Here is an 18,568-nt window from a genome sequence, read left to right as displayed (position 1 = left end):
GCTGACGTCACACGCCAGCGCCGGTGACGCGCCGGCCGCTCCCCCTTAGTCTGCATTCGCTCCAGGGTTTTGGGACCGTAGGTTGCGGAGTCCTTACCCCACCCTGGCGTCTCGAGCTATTGTCCCCATAACTCGGAATCTAGAGCCGCTGTTGCGAGGCAGGACCACGTGGCAGTCAAGTAGCTTCCCAGTCCCGAACGCCGCCCGTCCCCACCCCGCCGTGGCCACTAGCAACGACCTCTGTGAAGTTGGAGAGGCGGTAACGGAGGCACTCCCCCTGCTGCACCCCGCCGTTTCTACGGGGCTCAGAAACCAGTTTGTTTGTTTCGTCGGGGTAGTGTCGACCTGTCTTACGGGCGTCGCCCGAGGCAGGACGGAGTCAAACCCGTGGTGTCAACTGAAGACGAGTGTCAGGTGTGGAGAGTCTCAGTGCCCCCTTTCAGTCTGGACTGTGAGCTGCTGCTGGTTAGACAGACTTGGTTTCTCTTTCAGGATGTCATTTTCAAAATGCGGGATGGTACCTCTGCTTTATTAAGCCCCGTAGGAAGACTGCCACACCTAGACTGATGCTTATTAGTCATCACCGTTATTCCTACTAACGTCCTGTGTCACTGAGGTGAGTTCCACTTGGGGGAAGGAATGACATGCAAAATGGTAAAAATCATCCTGGAAATGAGATGTGCGTAGACCTGCTTATATTGAGATTACACAGATACCTTAAGTGTTTGCAGGGAAAATACCTTAATCTCATTTAAATGTTAATTCTCTAAGACACTCTGTATTACAAAGCGAATCTTGGACATTACGGTATTTTTAAAAACTAGAGCGGTAATGGGATTAAAATAATAGGAATCTTAGTATGGATAAGCAAGCATTTACATTGGTTACGTTGTGTCCAATCTTAAATTACAGATAAATTTTAATTAGGAAGCGAATATGAGTAGTAGTTAGCTGGTTACCCTATAATCTTAGATTTCCGTTTCCGTGATTTGACACAGTTTCCATATGTACGGCATTAATAGTTCTACTACTTTAAGAGTGTATCATAACTTTTTTTGGAGGCCTATTTTTTGTTCTTTAAGATCTGCTTTAGGAAGCAGAAATATTTTTTATTGCCTTGGTAAGTTTCATTAGAAATGTTTATGAAGGATTAAAAGTAGCATCCAATCTAAGTTAATGACCTTTTTTTATGATGCAGCAGTATTGTAGAGCTGATGGAGGGGAGCCAAATTTGGAGAGAAGTAACTCCTTGTTTCTAGTTTAGATTTGTCTGGTATTAGAGGTCTACAGATCTGTTTCACTTAAAATTGCCATTGTTCTAGGTGAAATGTAAAGAGCCTATTTTGTGGGAAAACAGGTTTTTTTCACAGTAAAAGTCGCTGTCAGGAATTTAATAAAGGTTGTCGAACTTGACCACAGAAGTTCTTTTGAGGTCGTGTGAATAATACATTGACATTGTATTCCAAGTAAATTTTGCTCTGTCTGGTCTCCTGCCTTCCAGTCTTAAGTCATGAACATGACACCTTTTCACGAATGTAAATTCTTTATTTACCTGTTGGTAGTTTCTACTACAAAATCTGTTGAATATTGTCTGAATAGACTTACAGAGAAGAAAAAATATTTTGAAAAAAGTCTAATAGAAATTCCATTTTTGCTTTCTGCTTTTTCGAATAAAGGAAAATAAAGAACTTTTTTCCTGAGAAGATAAATGGATCCCCTCCCACTGTTCAAGATGATATTTATTGCTTAGGGAGAACTGTATGTATGGATTGCAGCTGCAGACAGCTCCAAAAAACTTATTGAGACCTGTTGCCATGCCTTTACCAATGTTTCCCTTCAAGACAGCCTGTCTATAGAATATCTGAAACACCTGATGAGAGCTTAATGCTTAACCTAAGTATGTGTTCCAGACTGATCAAAGTTGAGCTTTTCCATTCATATACTCTAAAATTTTTTATATGTGGCTCACAAAATTTTATTATGTCCAAAATTGCTTATTTGTGGCTTTAAAGAAATTCTTAGTGGCTGGGTGTGGTGGCTCATCCTGTAATCCCAGCACTTTGGGAGGCCACAGTGGGCAGATCATTTGAGGTCAGGAGTTTGAGACAAGCCTGGCCAACCTGGCAAACTCCATAGCTACCAAAAATACAAAAACTTAGCTGGGCGTGGTGGCGCGTGCCTGTCATCCCGGCTACTTGGGAGGCTAAGGCAGGAGAATTGCTTGAACCGGGGAGGCAGGGGTTGCAGTGAGCCGAGATAGCGCCACTGTACTCCAGCCTGGGTGACGGAGTGAAGCTTGTCTCAGAAAAAAAACAAAGAAAAAAAGAAATTCTGGACAGACACCGTGGCTCACACCTGTATTCCCAGCATTTTGGGAAGCCGAGGCAGGTGGATCATTTGAGGTCAGGAGTTCGAGACAAGCCCGGCCAATATGGCGAAACACAGTCTCTACTAAAAATACAAAAATTAGCTGGGTATGGGGTCACACTTCTGTAATCCCAGCTACTTGGGAGGCTGAGGCAGGGGAATCACTTGAACCTCGGAGGCCGAGATGGCACCATTGCATTCCAGTCTAAGCAACAGAGCAAGACTCTGTCTCAAAAAAAAAAAAAAAAAGAAATTCTTAGTAAAAGGTGAGGAAAGCTGTCTTATTTGACTAGAGGCTGAGGTACTTTTTTCTGGAGCATAGTTCATATACTTGAAAAGAAGCATGATGCCATAGAAAAACTTTGAATATCAAAAGTGAGGAGTTTGGAGATGGGGGATTGTTGAAGGATTTTAATTGGAGAAATTGATTTAGCCAGTATTCTTACTATTTCTATCAGATATTATTGTTTTTAATATTTATTGTTTTGAATAGATAATACATTTGTATGGTTCAAAATTCAGAAGGTACAAAAGATCGAAAAATCTTCTCAACTACTCAGTTGCCTTCTCTGTAGGCAGTATTACTAGTTTATTGTGTATCTCTCCATAGTTATTACTTATACAAGCCAGGGGTGCATGTGTGTGTGTGTGTGTGTGTGTGTGTGTGTATATATATACATATGTGTATTTATACACATATATGAGTAACAGTAAGCATAAATATATACTTATATATTTCCTTTTACTAAACAAATGATAGTATGCCATATTTATTATTCTGATCCCTAAAAATCTAACAGTGTATTGAGAAATTATATCAGTATAAAAGTTGCTATGTCGACTGTATGTGGATGGTTACATTTTGCTCTATTAGAAACAGTGCTGCAGAGGATAACTTTGTAGATACTTTGTTTTCCGACATTTGGAAATATTTATAGGGTAAATTCCTAGAAATTGAATCACTAGATCAAAGTTTCTGTACCCTTATAATTTTGGTAGATATTGCCAAATTATTTTCCTTAGCACTTGTACCAATTTATAGTCCCACCATATTGTTTCCTGCTATTCTCCCACAATACAGTACAATAATCAACTGTGAATTTTGTCATTATAATTGATGAAATATGCCGTCTCTTGTACTTTTTTAAAAAAATTGTGGTTAAATATACATAACATAAAACTTACCCCTTGTATTTTAAAATTGTATTTCTTCTTCTTCTTCTTTTTTTTTTTTTTTTGAGAGGGAGTCTCGCTGTGTAGTGCTGGAGTGCAGTGGCGTGATCTCAGCTCACTGCAACCTCTGCCTCCCAGGTTCAAGCGATTCTCCTGTCTCAGCCTCCCGAGTAGCTGGGATTACAGGCCTGCATCACCACGCCCAGCTAATTTTTTGTATTCTTAGTAGAGACGGTGGTCTCACCATGTTGGCCAGCCTGTCATCAAACTCCTGACCTCAGGTGATCCACCTGCCTCGGCCTCCCAAAGTGCTGGGATTACAAGTGTGAGCCACCATGCCCGGCCAAAATTGTATATCGTTTTACAGGAGATTGGGTGTCGTGGCACATTTTAACATAATTTGTATCCATTCTCGGTGTTAACGTTTAACTTCATATCCTTTGTCCACTTTTCTTTTGGATTGTTGTGTTTTTTGGTCTTATAAATATGTACGAGTTTTTTATTTGTTAGAAAAATGAGATCGTTGTAATAGCTAAAATATTGGTCTAGTCATATTAATCCCTCAAGGTTTTTTGATTTTGTGTTGTGCTTAAGCTACCCACTCTAAGATAGAAGTCATTCTCCCATGTTTTATTTTATTACTATTATGCTTTTATTTCTTACATTTCAGTGTTTTAGCATCTAGAGTTTAGATTGGTGTAAAATGGGGAAACAAATTAACTTTTTTTTCCCCCACATGGCTACCTGGTTGTCTCACTCTTGGCTTTGAACTTTTTATTTCAAAATTCATCTTTTTTCCTACTGATTTGAAATGTCACCATGATTATTCACCAAGTTTTAAAAGTTTTTTGATTTCTGGACTTCCTGTGATTTGCCTATTTCATAATTGTTGTAGCTTTGTAATGTGTTTTGATATTAAGCCAAACAAATTTTCCTTCATTGCCTTTCTTTTTCAGTATTTCTCTGGCTGTTCTTCTTTTGTGTGTGTGTGTGTGTGTGTATGTATGTGTGTGTGTTAAGTTTAAAATCAGCCTGTCTAATCACCCCCAGCCCCAAAGCTTATGTTTTTATTAGGACAGCATCAACTGTAGAGATTAGGAATGAAAATCTTTATGATAGCGAGTCTTCCTATATATTTCTTTCTCCTCCACACCCTCCGCCGCCAATCCCGGTGTGTGTTGTTGTTTTTTTTAATGTTTTTCTCTCAGTTTTTTTTGTTGAATATTTTCTGTTGGTTCATTTTGTAGATTACTAATCCTACCTTCTGCTGTGTTCTGTCTGCCATAAATCCATGATTGAGTTATTAATTTCAATATTTTATATTTTAGTTTTAGAATGTCCACTTTTTAAAAATAAATTTTGAGGCCAGGCACAGTGGCTCACGCCTGTCATCCCAGCACTTTGGGATGCCGAGGTGGGCGGATCACGGGTTCAGGAGATCAGGACCATCCTGGCTAACACGGTGAAACCCCATCTCTACTAAAAAAATCCAAAAAAATTAGCCGGGTATGGTGGCAGGTGCCTGTAGTCCCAGCTACTTGGGAGGCTGAGGCAGGATAAGGGCGTGAACCTGGGAGGCGGAGCTTGCGGTGAGGCGAGATCGCGCCACAGCACTCCAGCCTGGGCGACAGTGTGAGACTCCGCCTCAAAAAAAATTAAAAATTAAAAAAATTTTTAATTCTTTGTTGAAATTCTCCATCTTTTAAAAAAATTTGTTTTATCCATCTTTTATCTTAGTTTCTTAGACATATTAATTAATCATGGTTACTTTCAGGTCCTCTATTGGTAACTTCATATTTGAGTCATTTGTGAGTCTGTATCTGTTTTTTTTAATAAATGTGCATCATTATTTTTTGATGGGATACTAGACATTGTGAATGAAAAGTCTTAGAGGCTCTGAAACATGTATCTTGTAAAAATTGTTAGTTTTGTTTTGGCAGTCTGATGAAGTATCAGTGAATAACTTTGATGTTATCCATGGTTGCTTTTAGGCTTTGTTAGGATGAGACTGTTTCAGTCCTCCTCCATGTATGCACAGCTTAGGAACAGAATAACAGGAGCAAAACTTACTGTAGATTTTTGGACTCCTTCTATTATTTTTCCTCTTCTCCAGGATTTTGGTAGCCCTGAGCTCTGATCGCTTTCTCTCCTCAGCAAGACTGCTGCTTTATACTTGAGCTCCATTGTACTGTAGCACAGTTTGGAAACTCTCTTCAGGGAAAAGGCTGGGATGAAGGTAGAACCCACTAGTATGTTTCCACCTTTCGGTGATTATAGCCGCTCAATGCATTGCTGTTTGTATGTTTTATTCATGTTTTAAATTGTTTTGGAAGGTGGGGGTGATCTGATACTAAGGACACCATCATGGTTGAAAGAGAGTCTCACTATTTATTATGTAGACTTTGACTTAATCTCCTAGATCATAGATGGGATTTCCATTCTTAGTTATGCCTGGTGTACCCAATCCAGAGATACCTGTGGTCTTCTTTCAAGATGGGAGAGGAGTACTTATCTGACTGGGAGAGGTGGAGGAGGCAAACTACGTGTCTGACGCTTCTTACACAAGCTCTTAACTAATCCTGTTTGAGTCCTAATATCCTCACTCTTAGACGCCCCAGTACTTCCAATTATTGAGCTAGTTTGTGGTGGGAATTGACTTGTTTCTGACTTATTTCCCACTGCTGGCTTAAGGTACAGCTTTTCTGTAGTCTCCTTAGTCAGTTGCTGCGTGTTCTTTTGTGTTTGCCAGCTTCCAGAACTGTATTGCTGTTGCCTTCTCTTCTGTTCTGCCTTTTTGGTAATCCCTTTAAAGTCATGTTCGTTAGGTTTGGAGAAGTAGTAGAGGTAAATATGTACGGGTCAATCTAGTATGCTGAACTGTAGATTACAGTTTATTTATTTTTACTTTTTAAATAATTAGGCTAAAGAAATTAGTATGACTTCTTTTACTTTTTTGATGGAATGGCTTTCCCCATCACTCTTACTCTTTGCGGCTAAGAGTACAATTCTAAACAGTGTTGACGTTATCTATTTTCTGACTTGTTAATTTTCTTGTCCTTGAGTTATAGACTAGTCGAATTGGTAAGGTCTATAAAATGGCATTAGGTTTAAATCTTTCATGTTTCTAGATAAGGAAACTGAAGTCCACAAAAGGCAGGTGGTTAGCTTTTGATTATGTAGCTAGTCTTGTCTCTTGATTCTGAATTCATTGCTTTATTAGATGACATAACTCTTTGGAAAGCTCAAATATCAAAAAAGTCTCTGATTTTTTCCTTGTTGCTTATCTTCAGGATCAGATATGTATTACAGAGATTGAATTGATATAATTATTAGAGACCTTAAGAACACTATAGAGTGAATAAAGTTGGTGTTGTGATTTTCATTTGATGTTGGAAACTGAATGGTAGAAAAGGCAAACATTAATTTGAGTTTATTACAATACTGAAGTCAACAGGATTCGTATGTTCCTTCAGTTATAAGTTATGATTTTGTATGTGGAAGCCTGTAGTACAATTTGTTATTGTTTTCTATTTCATTTGGTATGAAAAAAATCTATGGAATTATAATTCAGTTGAGAAGTCTCACTACTAGGAAGTAGCTCAGTTAAATATATTGTAAGATGCTGAAAGTAATCTATTTTTTCATGTTTTTCCTTTTACTTCCTTTAAAGTACACTGACATTACAAAAAAGGAGAGTTTGTCTGTTTTCCTGAAAGTCATCTACCACAAGTCTTTTGTTGTTCAGAAAAGTGTCTGCATTTGACATATTTGATGGCAATTAGAGTCATCTTTCTTTACTAACAGGATCAGTAGGTCTGCTTTATACAGTTAGAAGCACAATGTTCAGTAATGTTGTTGGCAGTAGAATGCAACACTAGGGACTTTTGGAGCTTCTATCTTATTAGTGTGGTCCCTAGAAAGGAATTGGCAACTTAATTTTAAGGAATGTCCAAACTGACAAATTTTGTTTTCCGTCTCTTGGCAAAAAGTCACAGAATAATGATGATTGTGAAAAAATCTCATTATATGGCTATTATTTAATTTAATTTATGAAATTTAGATTACTAAGATGAGTTTATCTTGATTTTTTATTTTAAGTAGCATAGTAATGTAATATATTAAACATTCATGTTCTGGAGAAATCATTAAATTGTGGCTGGTGCCCAGATAGCCATTATATTGTGCCAGTTAACACAACTTGGGCTTGAAAATATATTTGGAACAACTTTTCTTCTTTAACTCACTGATGCTAAAATGCTATAATAATGGTTTATTTCTTGTTTCTCATAAAATTGCTAAAGGCATTCTTGTTTTCTAAGGTAGAGAAAGGCTCTTTCTCACAAAATTTCATGAGTCATACTTACCTCATCAGTGCTACCACAGGCTGAGTTCTGGCCTGTGGTCTGGTCTTGCAGGCACAGAATATGATGTTTGTCATTTAAGGAGATTGGATCATTTTTAGAGGCAAAATAAAGTTAAAAACAAATTTAGCATTGATGGATGAGATGAGAACATGGATTTTTAAATTTATGATGAGAAGTGTGGTAAACTGCCACAGAAATTTACAAAGAGTTTCGCTACAAACTTATTTTCTCCTGGAAAGGAATCACACGTTGGAAGCCTGCTATGAATGGAAATAAAAAAGAGCAAGCTAGGTGAATTAAATATGTATTAGTTTCAGATTAGCATAGTAAATTCATGTATGTCTACAATAAGGGTGACATTGCCAATAGGTGGTACACATTATTGCTCTTATGACTCTTTCTCACACTTTTTTCAGCTTTCACTAGCTAGCTTATTGTATTCTGGCTTCTCCTGAAACTACCACTCCTTTGAAATTACTATTCCTAAAGATACTAATGACCTTAATCAATTTTTTTGGTATGGTAAGCGTTTAAGTGTGATACTAAATGCAGAAATATAAAGAAAAGATTAATACATTTGTTTATATCAAAATAATCTTTTATACTTAAATAAAGGCAAATAGGATATAAGGGAAAATAATTTATGACAGATAAGGACTTCATTATATAAGGAGTTTTTACAAATTAAAGACTAACTCAGTATAAAATGATTAAAGAACATGGATGAATAGTTCAAAAGAGGAAAAAATAGAAATGTTCAATAAATGTGGCTGCTCATGGTGGCTCACACCTCTAATCCCAGCACTTTGGGAGGCCAAGGCAGGCAGATCACCTGAGGTCAGGAATTCAAGACCAGCCTGGCCAACATGGCGAAACCCTGTCTCTACTAAAAATACAAAAATTAGCTGTGTGTGGTGGCATACATCTGTAATCCTAGCTACTTGGGAGGCTGAGGCAGGAGAATTGCTGGAACCTGGAAGGCGGAGATTGCAGTGAGTGGAGATCGCGTGACTGCACTCCATCCTGGGCAACAGAGTGAGACTGTCTTAAAAAAAAAAAAAAAGAAGAAATGTTCAATAAATGTGGAAGAATTTTTCAAATTCACTGGTAAGCAAAAGAAATTAAAATAAAATGAAACACCATTTTCCCCATTAGACGTAAGGAGTAACAACAACAAATAGTGACACAGCGCTCATATGTGCCAAGTACTGTTTTCAGTACATTCTTACATTAATTAATTCTTCCAACAGTTCTGTAAATATGTACTATGGTTATTCACATTTTACGTGTGACCAAACTGAGCACATAAAGATAAGTAACTTGCCTAAATTTACATAACAAATAAGTGATAAAGCTAAGATTTGAACTTAAGCTCTCTGACTCTAAAGTTTTAGTGTTCTTTAACTACTACCCTTTATTGCTTCTCAAAGATTTTAATAAATAATAACCAGTGTTTTGTTATTATAAATGACATTACAGTAAACATCTCCCTAAATACAAAAAATAATAACTGGTGTTAATGAGGGTACCTAGTAGCAGGCACTACTGGCTAAATTCATATTAATAGACATTTCCGTTAAGACACTTATATGTTTGAAAGCCATACTTAACATGGGCATATTCTTTGAATTCACAATTTATCCAAAGGAGATCCTTACAATAAGCACATTAAAATATGTGTACAAAAACTATCCAAAATTGTTCTATACTAGCAAACATTTTAAACGAATGTTGAATAAGAGGGGATGAGTTAAATAACTTCAAGAAATAGTGTATTATTAGGTTTTCATTCTTTTTGGAGAAAATAAAGTAATGCTACTAATTAATTCATGTAAGTTTGCCTTTCTCTCCATACATTAAGTATATGCAGTATTTGGCTTTCCAGAGCATTCTTATAAAATAGAAATATCACATTTTTTTCTCTTTTTAGATGTGATTAGGTTGTACTAGTAAAGTATATAAAGTGTAACTTTTAGTAAATATATTAAATATCCTTTTTTAAAATGTTAGCAAATCACCAAAGAATTAGAATTTGAATTAAACCTTAAAATTGTTATGATGTTATAATGTTTTATCTCATGTTATAAATGATTTATCTTTTTTGTTAGTTTTTTGAATGTCTAGCATATCTGTAAGGATGCCTTAGAAAAAGAATCATGGAGAAGTATGTTAGACTACAGAAGATTGGAGAAGGTTCATTTGGAAAAGCCATTCTTGTTAAATCTACAGAAGATGGCAGACAGTATGTTATCAAGGAAATTAACATCTCAAGAGTAAGTATATTTTTAGTTTGGTTTCATGAGTAATAGTTTAGTTACAGTAGAGCTCATTGTTAGAGATTTTCTTTAAAAAAAAAAAAGGTAATCGATAACCTAAAGCAAAAGACTCCTTTATTCCCACTAATATCAGAATAGCCTATATATTCTTTCAGATTTTTTCTATGATATGTGCTTATGTTTATGTGTTTAGAAAAATATACTTGCCGTTCTGTAACCTAATCTAGTTTGGACATCTTTAAATGTTTCTACTTACAGATTCAACTCATTCTTTTTAACTTCTTGCTATATTTTGTTGATTGAACTGTATTAATACTATTATGTTTTAACCACTCACCTATTGATGGACTTTTAGGTTGTTTATTAATGGTTTCATTTACTGTTTTCTTTTTCCTCCCATTTAAGATGTCCAGTAAAGAAAGAGAAGAATCAAGGAGAGAAGTTGCAGTATTGGCAAATATGAAGCATCCAAATATTGTCCAGTATAGAGAATCATTTGAAGGTCAGATAAATTATGCGAGAGAGTTAAAAAATCCTAAGACATTAATAAATCTTTTTGTGAATGCATTCTTAGGAAAAATATATCATTTTTGCTTAGAAACATACGCCTATGAATATCAGCTTGATTCAAGGACAATACTGATATCGTGCCTGCATTTTTTTTTTTTTTTTTTTTTTAGTTGAGACAGTCTGGCCCAGTGGCCCAGGCTGGAGTGCAGGGGCATGATCTCAGCTTACTCCAACCTCTGCCTCCCAGGTTCAAGTGATTCTTATGCCTCAGCCTCCCAACTGTGCCTGTATAATTCAATACTGGCTGTTATTAGTGATTGCTTTAAAAGAAGCAATGCAGTAAGTACAAGAATTTGGACAGAGCAAGAACAGTAATTTACATATTTTTAAACTAAACTTCCTGTAAAGTGCTGCCACCACTACCACTGAGAAAATGTTCTGATCTTTAGAAAGTATCCTCACTCAGTATGCTCCTCTGTACCTCACTATTATAATAGTGAGGTATGTTGAAAGTTTTCTCAGTTTCTTAAAGTATTATAGCTATAATGCTGTTTTGGAACTATATGCATTATATTTAATAATGCAGGTATTAAGATAAGGCAAAGCTTCTCTAAAGGCAGGTCAAAGTGGTTTATTGAAGTCCTACCCAAATATTCTCATTATTATAAATTTCTGTAAACTAAAAAACAGATAATCGAGATTGAAAGTAGAAGATAATTGAAATGACTCAGGGACATATCACATACCAGTTTCAGAGTCTGAATTAGAGCTAAAGTTACTACATTCCCAGATGAACTCAGTGTCTACTATAAGTCTCTTCTACTTTTATAAAAATGTGATTCAATTAATACATTATGTCACAAGGTACTGTATTTTTTATGCTGGCAGTGAAATGAAGATTTATATTTCATGTGAAAGAGTACAAAATTAACCAACTCTTCCTTTTCAGGACCTTGAATTTTCCTTTATCTTTCTGCTGGCATCTATCCTTTAGTTTCTTTTTTTGTTGTTGTTAACAAAATTTTAATATTTCAAGTTAAAAGGTTTTGAGCAAATGTTCCAGCAGATGTTTTGGATTTATATTGACTGCTTCACATAGAAACATCTGTGTGATTCAAAAGGGGTAGCGTATTTTAAAAATAAGGCTTTATTATTTCTCTTAGTTTTAGAAGAATACATGCTCATGTCAAACATAAATGATAGCATAGTATATGTAATTTTTTGCTTTTTGTTTCTTGTGCTACATACATTATAACATCTATATACATATTTTATAAATAGTGAATTATACAGTTGTCAGGAGTTTTTTTCACATTATAATTTCTCATATGTATATTTGGATGATCTTTCCAGGTCAATCATAAAAAGTCATACAGATTCTTAATTAGCTTTATTGTATAGATTCTTATCCCAGTGGCACATTACAAATAGTAGATCAAAAGAAGATATGTGCACTACGAGTGACAAGAATGTCACCACAAAGTATAAAAAATAAATACTCCTAGAGGCTGGGTGCGGTGGCTCACAATTGTAATTTCAGCAACTTCGGGAGGCTGAGGTGGGAGGATCTCTTGAGCCCAGGAATTTGAGACCAGCCTGGGAAACATAGGGTGTTTGTAGACCCCATCTCTTCAAAAATTTAAAAAATCAGCCAGGTGTGGTGGTGCGTGCCTGTGGTTCCACCTACTCTAGAAGCTAAGGTGGGGGGTTTGCTTGAGCCCGGGAGGTCGAGGCTACAGTGAGCCATCATCGTACCATTGCACTCTAACCTGGACCCTGTCTCAAAAGAAAAAAAAAATGCTGCTGGAAATAAGGCCATAGCACAGAGAGTAAAAGAAGTGAGAACAAGGAAAACTGTTCTTTGAGTTGTGATAGTCTCAGTACTATGTAGTGATTCAGAAAATGTTAAAAGTGATATTGGCCACTCTTCCTTACTTAAGAAGTAAGGGATGGAAAGAATCATTAAAGTGTTCTTCTAAGCTGGACACAGTAGCATGGGCTTGTAGTCCTAGCTATTGGGGAGGTTGAGGCGAGAGGTTCGCTTGAGCCCAGGAGCTCAAGGTCAGCATGAGCAAAATATTGAGACACTTTTTCTTAAAAGAAAAAAAAAGCCTAAATAAAAAAAGAAGTGTTCTTGTAGTCCTTTCTATCCATAGGAAGAAGCACAGAAGTACCTTTCTCTGTGGACCAAGACATAAAGGTGGATGGGGCAGTGCCCATCTTCATGTTTGTTCACAAATCATATGCAATTTTTTAAAAAGTGCATAAAATTAAAGAAAGCTCCAAGAGGGTGGAAACTGTGTCCTATTATATTCTATACACTGTTGAATCCTCAGAGTTGATCACAACACTTATTATTGTATTTGTTTAATAAGTAAGTGATTAAAGTGGATAAAACAAAGCAGAGAATTAATAGCCAGTCGGAAAACTAAGATAACCCGTCTCTGATGTGATATATTGGTGGAAAAACGTGATATATGTGACATTTAAGGAATTGTATTTATTGAATGAAATCAAGTATATCTGCATTTTGTTTATATTTCAGAGATGTTTAGGTCAATGTAAACAGCACTATTCAATAAAATGGTGTATTTTTAATAGAAATCATTAATGATGGAGTTTTCTGTTAACCTAAGTCATTATACAATCTTTGTGACCAGTATACCTTTACTTTGTGCCCTAATTCTTTTGAGTATGCTCCTGTTTTTTGTTCAGCAGCTGCTTTTTAGTAAGCCTTTAAGTACTTTTAATTTAGCCATGCTTTTGATGTACGTTTTTAAAAGTGGACTGTAATGTTTATATTTTGTAGAAAATGGCTCTCTCTACATAGTAATGGATTACTGTGAGGGAGGGGATCTGTTTAAGCGAATAAATGCTCAGAAAGGCGTTTTGTTTCAAGAGGATCAGGTAAGTTTGCATGTAGGAAATTGATTCTTACTGTATTATTGAGAAGTAGTTCAAAATTTATGTGTGTATTTGTTTTTAACTACAAATGCTAACCAAAATTACTAGGGAAGTTTGGTATACCAGTATTTTACTCATATTTCCCTCTAATTAGCTGTCACCTTTGTTCAGTTGCCCATCTCATTTACAGTCTGTAATGATATATTGTTATCTCTGTGATGTATGTTATATGTATCATACGTCTATGTATATGCATTAATTATTCATTATAACTGACTAATTAGTCTATATCCTGTCAATCTGGCTTACTACTGCCAGACTATATATTCCTAAAATGTGGTTTTGCCAGGTAACTCCAGTTCTAGAAGCCTTGCATCGACAACTGCATTAAATCTAATCTCTCTTTTGATTTCCAGGATCTCTAAAATATGACCGTTCCTACCTAAGCAACCTTATTTTTTTCTATTCCCTAATCTGTACCTCTTTTCATTTACTTTAACAGATATTTATTGAGCATGTGCTTTGTGTTAGGCACTGGGCCACATGTTTGTACATCTCATTCTCCTTCCTGTGTATTTACTCTGATTATTTCATTTATTTTGGTAAGCCTTTTCCCCAAACTTTGTTGTTAATACTCTACCTTTTTTTTAAGCTCAGTTCAAGTCCCACCTTCTTTAAATTTTCCATAACTACTTTAATCTGTGATATTTTCCTTCTCTACATTCCTATCACATTTCTCATTATCACCAGTTCTTAATTTTAATTGCCTGCTTTTACACAGGAGAGTAGAGGGAGCACTGTGCTAGGAGTGTTGTATTTGTTATCTCTTCTAATTTGGATAAGTTTTTTCAATTTATAAGGAATCCAAGAGAGTTTAAGTACTTGCCCCAAATCACATAGTCAGTGTTTGAACCCACCTCTAATTCTAAAGTTTATAACATTTTCTTTTCACTCACTTAAATTATAAAAGTATTGAAGTATACAGAAATGGAAAGTCTTCTTTCTCTACCCTTTTGTTCCTGAGATTACCACTGCTTTTAATTTGGTGTATTCTTCCAGACTTTCTTTTCCATACTTAACACATGTACATATATACATTAAGACACACACATTCAGAAATGGGATATTATTATTATTTATTTATTTTTATTTTTATTTTTTTTTTGAGACGGAGTCTTACTCTGTCACCCAGGCTGGAGTGGAGTGGCACAATCTCGACTCACTGCAACCTCCGCCTTCTGGGTTCACGCCATTCTCCTGCCTCAGCCTCCTGAGTAGCTGGGAACTACAGGCGCCCGCCACCACGCCCGGCTAATTTTTTGTATTTTTAGTAGAGACAGGGTTTCACCGTGTTAGCAGGATGGTCTCAATCTCCTGACCTCATGATCTGCCCGCCTCAGTCTCCCAAAGTGCTGGGATTACAGGCGTGAGCCACCACATCCGGCTGGGATATTATTATTTTTAAGATAGGCTCTTGCTCTGTCACCCCAACTGGAGTGCAGTGGCACCATTACAGCTCATTGCTGCCTTGCACTCCTGAGCACAAGCAGTTTTCCCACCTCACTCTCTGGAGTAGCTGCTGCTGCAGGAACATGCCACTAGGCCCGGCTAATTTTTTTTAAATTTATTTTATTATTATTATTTTTTCGTAGAGATGAGGTCTTGCTATATTGCCCAGGCTGTCAAGCAATCTTCCTACCTTGGCCTCTCAAAGTGCTGGGATTATAGGCACGAGCCACTGTGCCATTTCTGGCCAGGCACAGACATGAGTTTGAGTTCTTGCTCTACTTATCAAGTTGGTAATTGTTCTGTTAACAAGTTCTGAGATTATTTTCTCATTTGTTAATAGGGAGATACCTACTATACATGTGGTGAAGGTCAAATAGTAATGTATGTTAGTATATATAATGCTATTTTTATTAGAACATTGCCAGATATATTTCATTGTTTGAGCTTATTTTCATTCATTTATCCCTATCAAACTTTAAAATGTTTGCTATTAAATGATATTCCCTTATAAAGCACATTGCTATTTTATAGATTTGATTCTACTCTTTGATAAGTACTCTTAGTATATAATGGGGTGTGTGTGTGTGTGTATATCTTGTCTTCCTGGAAATTATTATGGAGATTTGTGTAGTTCATCCATCAGTGAAGTTATCCATCATAAATGACAAAAATTTGGCAAGCCATTCTTTTAAATTAATAGCATTTTTTCTGCCCTTCTGAATAGCAAGTTCTGTTAGCACAAATAAGGATGCTATTTATTTTAGCCTATTTAAAATAGGAAGAGGTCATTTAAACTACTTTCTGGGCTTTGAAACAGGAAAACTTAGAGCTCCATTTAGCTTAGCATCAGTTTGAGATGATTTTGTCCCTTTCTAGAATTAAGTGGGGAACAGGAAGACCTGTGAAACGGATGATTCTCCAACTACTGAAGCCATTCTCTCCAGTGATACTTCCTGTTTGCATCTTTACTGGACAAAAATCTAGTCAGGTTAAGAAGCAACCTGAGTCTATGACTTTATTAATAGAAAATAATGAGATGAACTAAGTACGTTCCCTTGGACAGTCTCTACATAGATATTTTAGAGATGTACCAGTATTTTTGCCTTATTTGCAAGTTTTGGGTGAGTTTTTTTGATAGTCTCCCCACATGTGACCATAAATATTTTCAGAATATATTCTTGATCAAAATAAAATCTGGCTTCATTAGGGTTGGTCCAAATAGTTAGGTGCAGCAAGAATGTTAATTAAACAAAGAACTTGAGTTTGCTCTGAAAACCTAGAGCATTATATTATCAAACAACTACTAAGGTTACAGAATTGATTTCTGTCTATAAATTTTCATAAGGAATCTTTGATTGGATTTTTAAAAATTCTATTATTTGTTCTTCTAACGTCAGGAAAGTGAGCCCAATACGTTCTCTACCAAATTTCACCTGTAGTACCTATAAATTGGGGTGAATTTTTTTCTTTTTGAGAGCCTCCAAATATGCCAAAGTCCCTGGTTGCTAGAAAGTGACTTTACCACTTATGACACAGGGACCCTGTAAGTTAGATAACAGGACAGTTTCCTGGCAGCACTATGTAAGTATTGGTTCCACATATATTGCCTTTTTTTTTTTTTCCGAAGTGGAGTCTGGCTGTGTTCCCCAGGCTGGAGTGCTGTGTCGTGATCTCGGCTCACTGCAAGCTCCGCCTCCCGGGTTCACGCCATTCTTCTGCCTCAGCCTCCCGAGTAGCTGGGACTACAGGTGCCTGCCACCATGCCCTGCTAATTTTTTTGGATTTTTAGTAGAGACGGGGTTTCACTGTGTTAGCCAGGATGGTCTTGATCTCCTGACCTCGTGATCCGCCCGCCTCTGTCTCCCAAAGTGCTGGGATTATGGGCCTGAGCCACTGCGCCCAGCCTGGTTCCACATATATTTCTTAGTAGTAGGTTTGTCATAACTGATTACATGAAAATCATCTCAAATAAGGCACTCCAGGTATGGCCTTGGTTGCACAGTTGGTTTGTCCGATTACATTCTGATAAAAAGGAATATAGATTCTTATTGAACCCATGAAAATTACCAATATTGTCCTGAAAAGTAAAAATACGTAAAACGATTTGCTTCTGAATAGTGAGTAGATTATTAAGATCAAATATCATTTTAAGTTTATAAAAACATAATCTAAATTGAGAATTAGATATAGCTTAAGAAAAAAGGCTTCCTCATCTATTCATTAAATTTTGAACATTAAAAATAATACCGATCATATTCCAAGCAACCACAATTAAATTTTATTTAATTCAGTTTATTCATTCCTAGTAATTCTTGATCTTGTATCAAGCAGTTAGCGTTCATGATGTTTGTCAGCTTATGGACAAAAAAGTCTTGAAGAAATTCTGACTCAGTTCATTGATAAGTTCCTTGATCATTTAAGCAATGTTAGGTCAGAAACTTGTACCCAAGAGTCCATTTTCTGAAGTGCCAATAGTTCAGCATTCCTAGTGTAGTCCTCTTCAGGAGCTTTCTGGCAAGCATCAAGCAGCAAAGGCCTATTTGATAATGAGACTGAAAGGCTGTGGTTAGTTTATTATAGTAACCAATAATAGAATAAAATGCTCTATTGAGGCAGAGTACATAGATTTGATAAGGGCTTGATGAATGTTTTTCTTGAGGATAAAAATGGAGAGCAAAGTTACTGACAAATCTCCAGGGCCTTCTCTAAAGCATGCATTTTGTGAAATATTAATAGTATTTTAGCTATACAGACTTAACCTAGGAAAGACTGAGCATCTTTTTAAATTTGGCAAGTCTTCCCAGGCATGTTGTATAGCAGTGTTGAGCTAATAGTTTTAGTGAGAAGTATCTTGAAATTTTTTTTTTCTAACAAATAGGTAACATTCTTTGGTTACTTATTTAATCAAAGTGACAAAATATTGTAAAATGTAGATGAAGGAAATAAAATTATAAGGATCTTCACAGTGAGGAACTTTTGTTCAAAAAACATAACCAAATGATAAAATCAGTATAAAGCAGAGAAAATTATTCTGGTAGACGTGAAATATCTACTCTTTGAGCAAATTACACAGACAGTAAACGGTAAGCTTTCTTCTGGTTAGAAGCTCCAAGATCAGTTTACCATTCTAATAGAGAAGCCAAGTTCAGGTTTTTCCGTTAATATAATGTTTGGCAATAAAAGCTCATGCCTTTAAAAAATTAATGAATAAACCCATCAAAACTGAGCATACTTTGGGAAAATTCTAATACATTTTATTACACATAGAAATCTCAGTTTTGGAGCAGAGAAGATGGATTCTGGTACTGTTTGGTGCTATAAGGCCGTCTGTACTAATGCAAAATAACATACAACTGTAATTCAGACAATTATATGATAATTACTGTATGGTGCTTGATATAATACAACATAACATTTGAATTTAAAAGTCTTCTGAGCAAGAGAATCCCATTTTCGAAACAGTAT

The 18,568-nt window shown here is 36.0% G+C and overlaps 1 protein-coding gene across 17 annotated transcripts in view; it reads left to right on the top strand.

Moving 5' to 3' along the window:
• Positions 1-18,568, top strand: part of NEK1 (NIMA related kinase 1) — a 216,646-nt gene continuing 198,078 nt past the window's right edge. For 5 of the 17 annotated variants that reach the window (XM_054485175.2, XM_063664284.1, XM_063664287.1 and 2 more), the window contains exons 1-4: positions 7-616; positions 10,013-10,177; positions 10,586-10,682; positions 13,500-13,597. In XM_054485175.2, the coding sequence (XP_054341150.1) occupies positions 10,061-10,177; positions 10,586-10,682; positions 13,500-13,597 (312 nt within the window). In that variant the 5' untranslated portion in view covers positions 7-616; positions 10,013-10,060. Of the gene's footprint in view, positions 617-10,012; positions 10,178-10,585; positions 10,683-13,499; positions 13,598-18,568 lie in introns of those variants that run through there. The other 12 variants (XM_063664285.1, XM_054485169.2, XM_054485168.2 and 9 more) reach the window with 5 other exon arrangements.

This window comes from Pongo pygmaeus, chromosome 3, assembly GCF_028885625.2.
Source record: "Pongo pygmaeus isolate AG05252 chromosome 3, NHGRI_mPonPyg2-v2.0_pri, whole genome shotgun sequence".
NCBI lineage: Eukaryota > Metazoa > Chordata > Mammalia > Primates > Hominidae > Pongo > Pongo pygmaeus.
The sequence above is the reverse complement of the archived record's forward strand: the minus strand, read 5'-3'. Positions and strand labels throughout refer to the sequence as shown.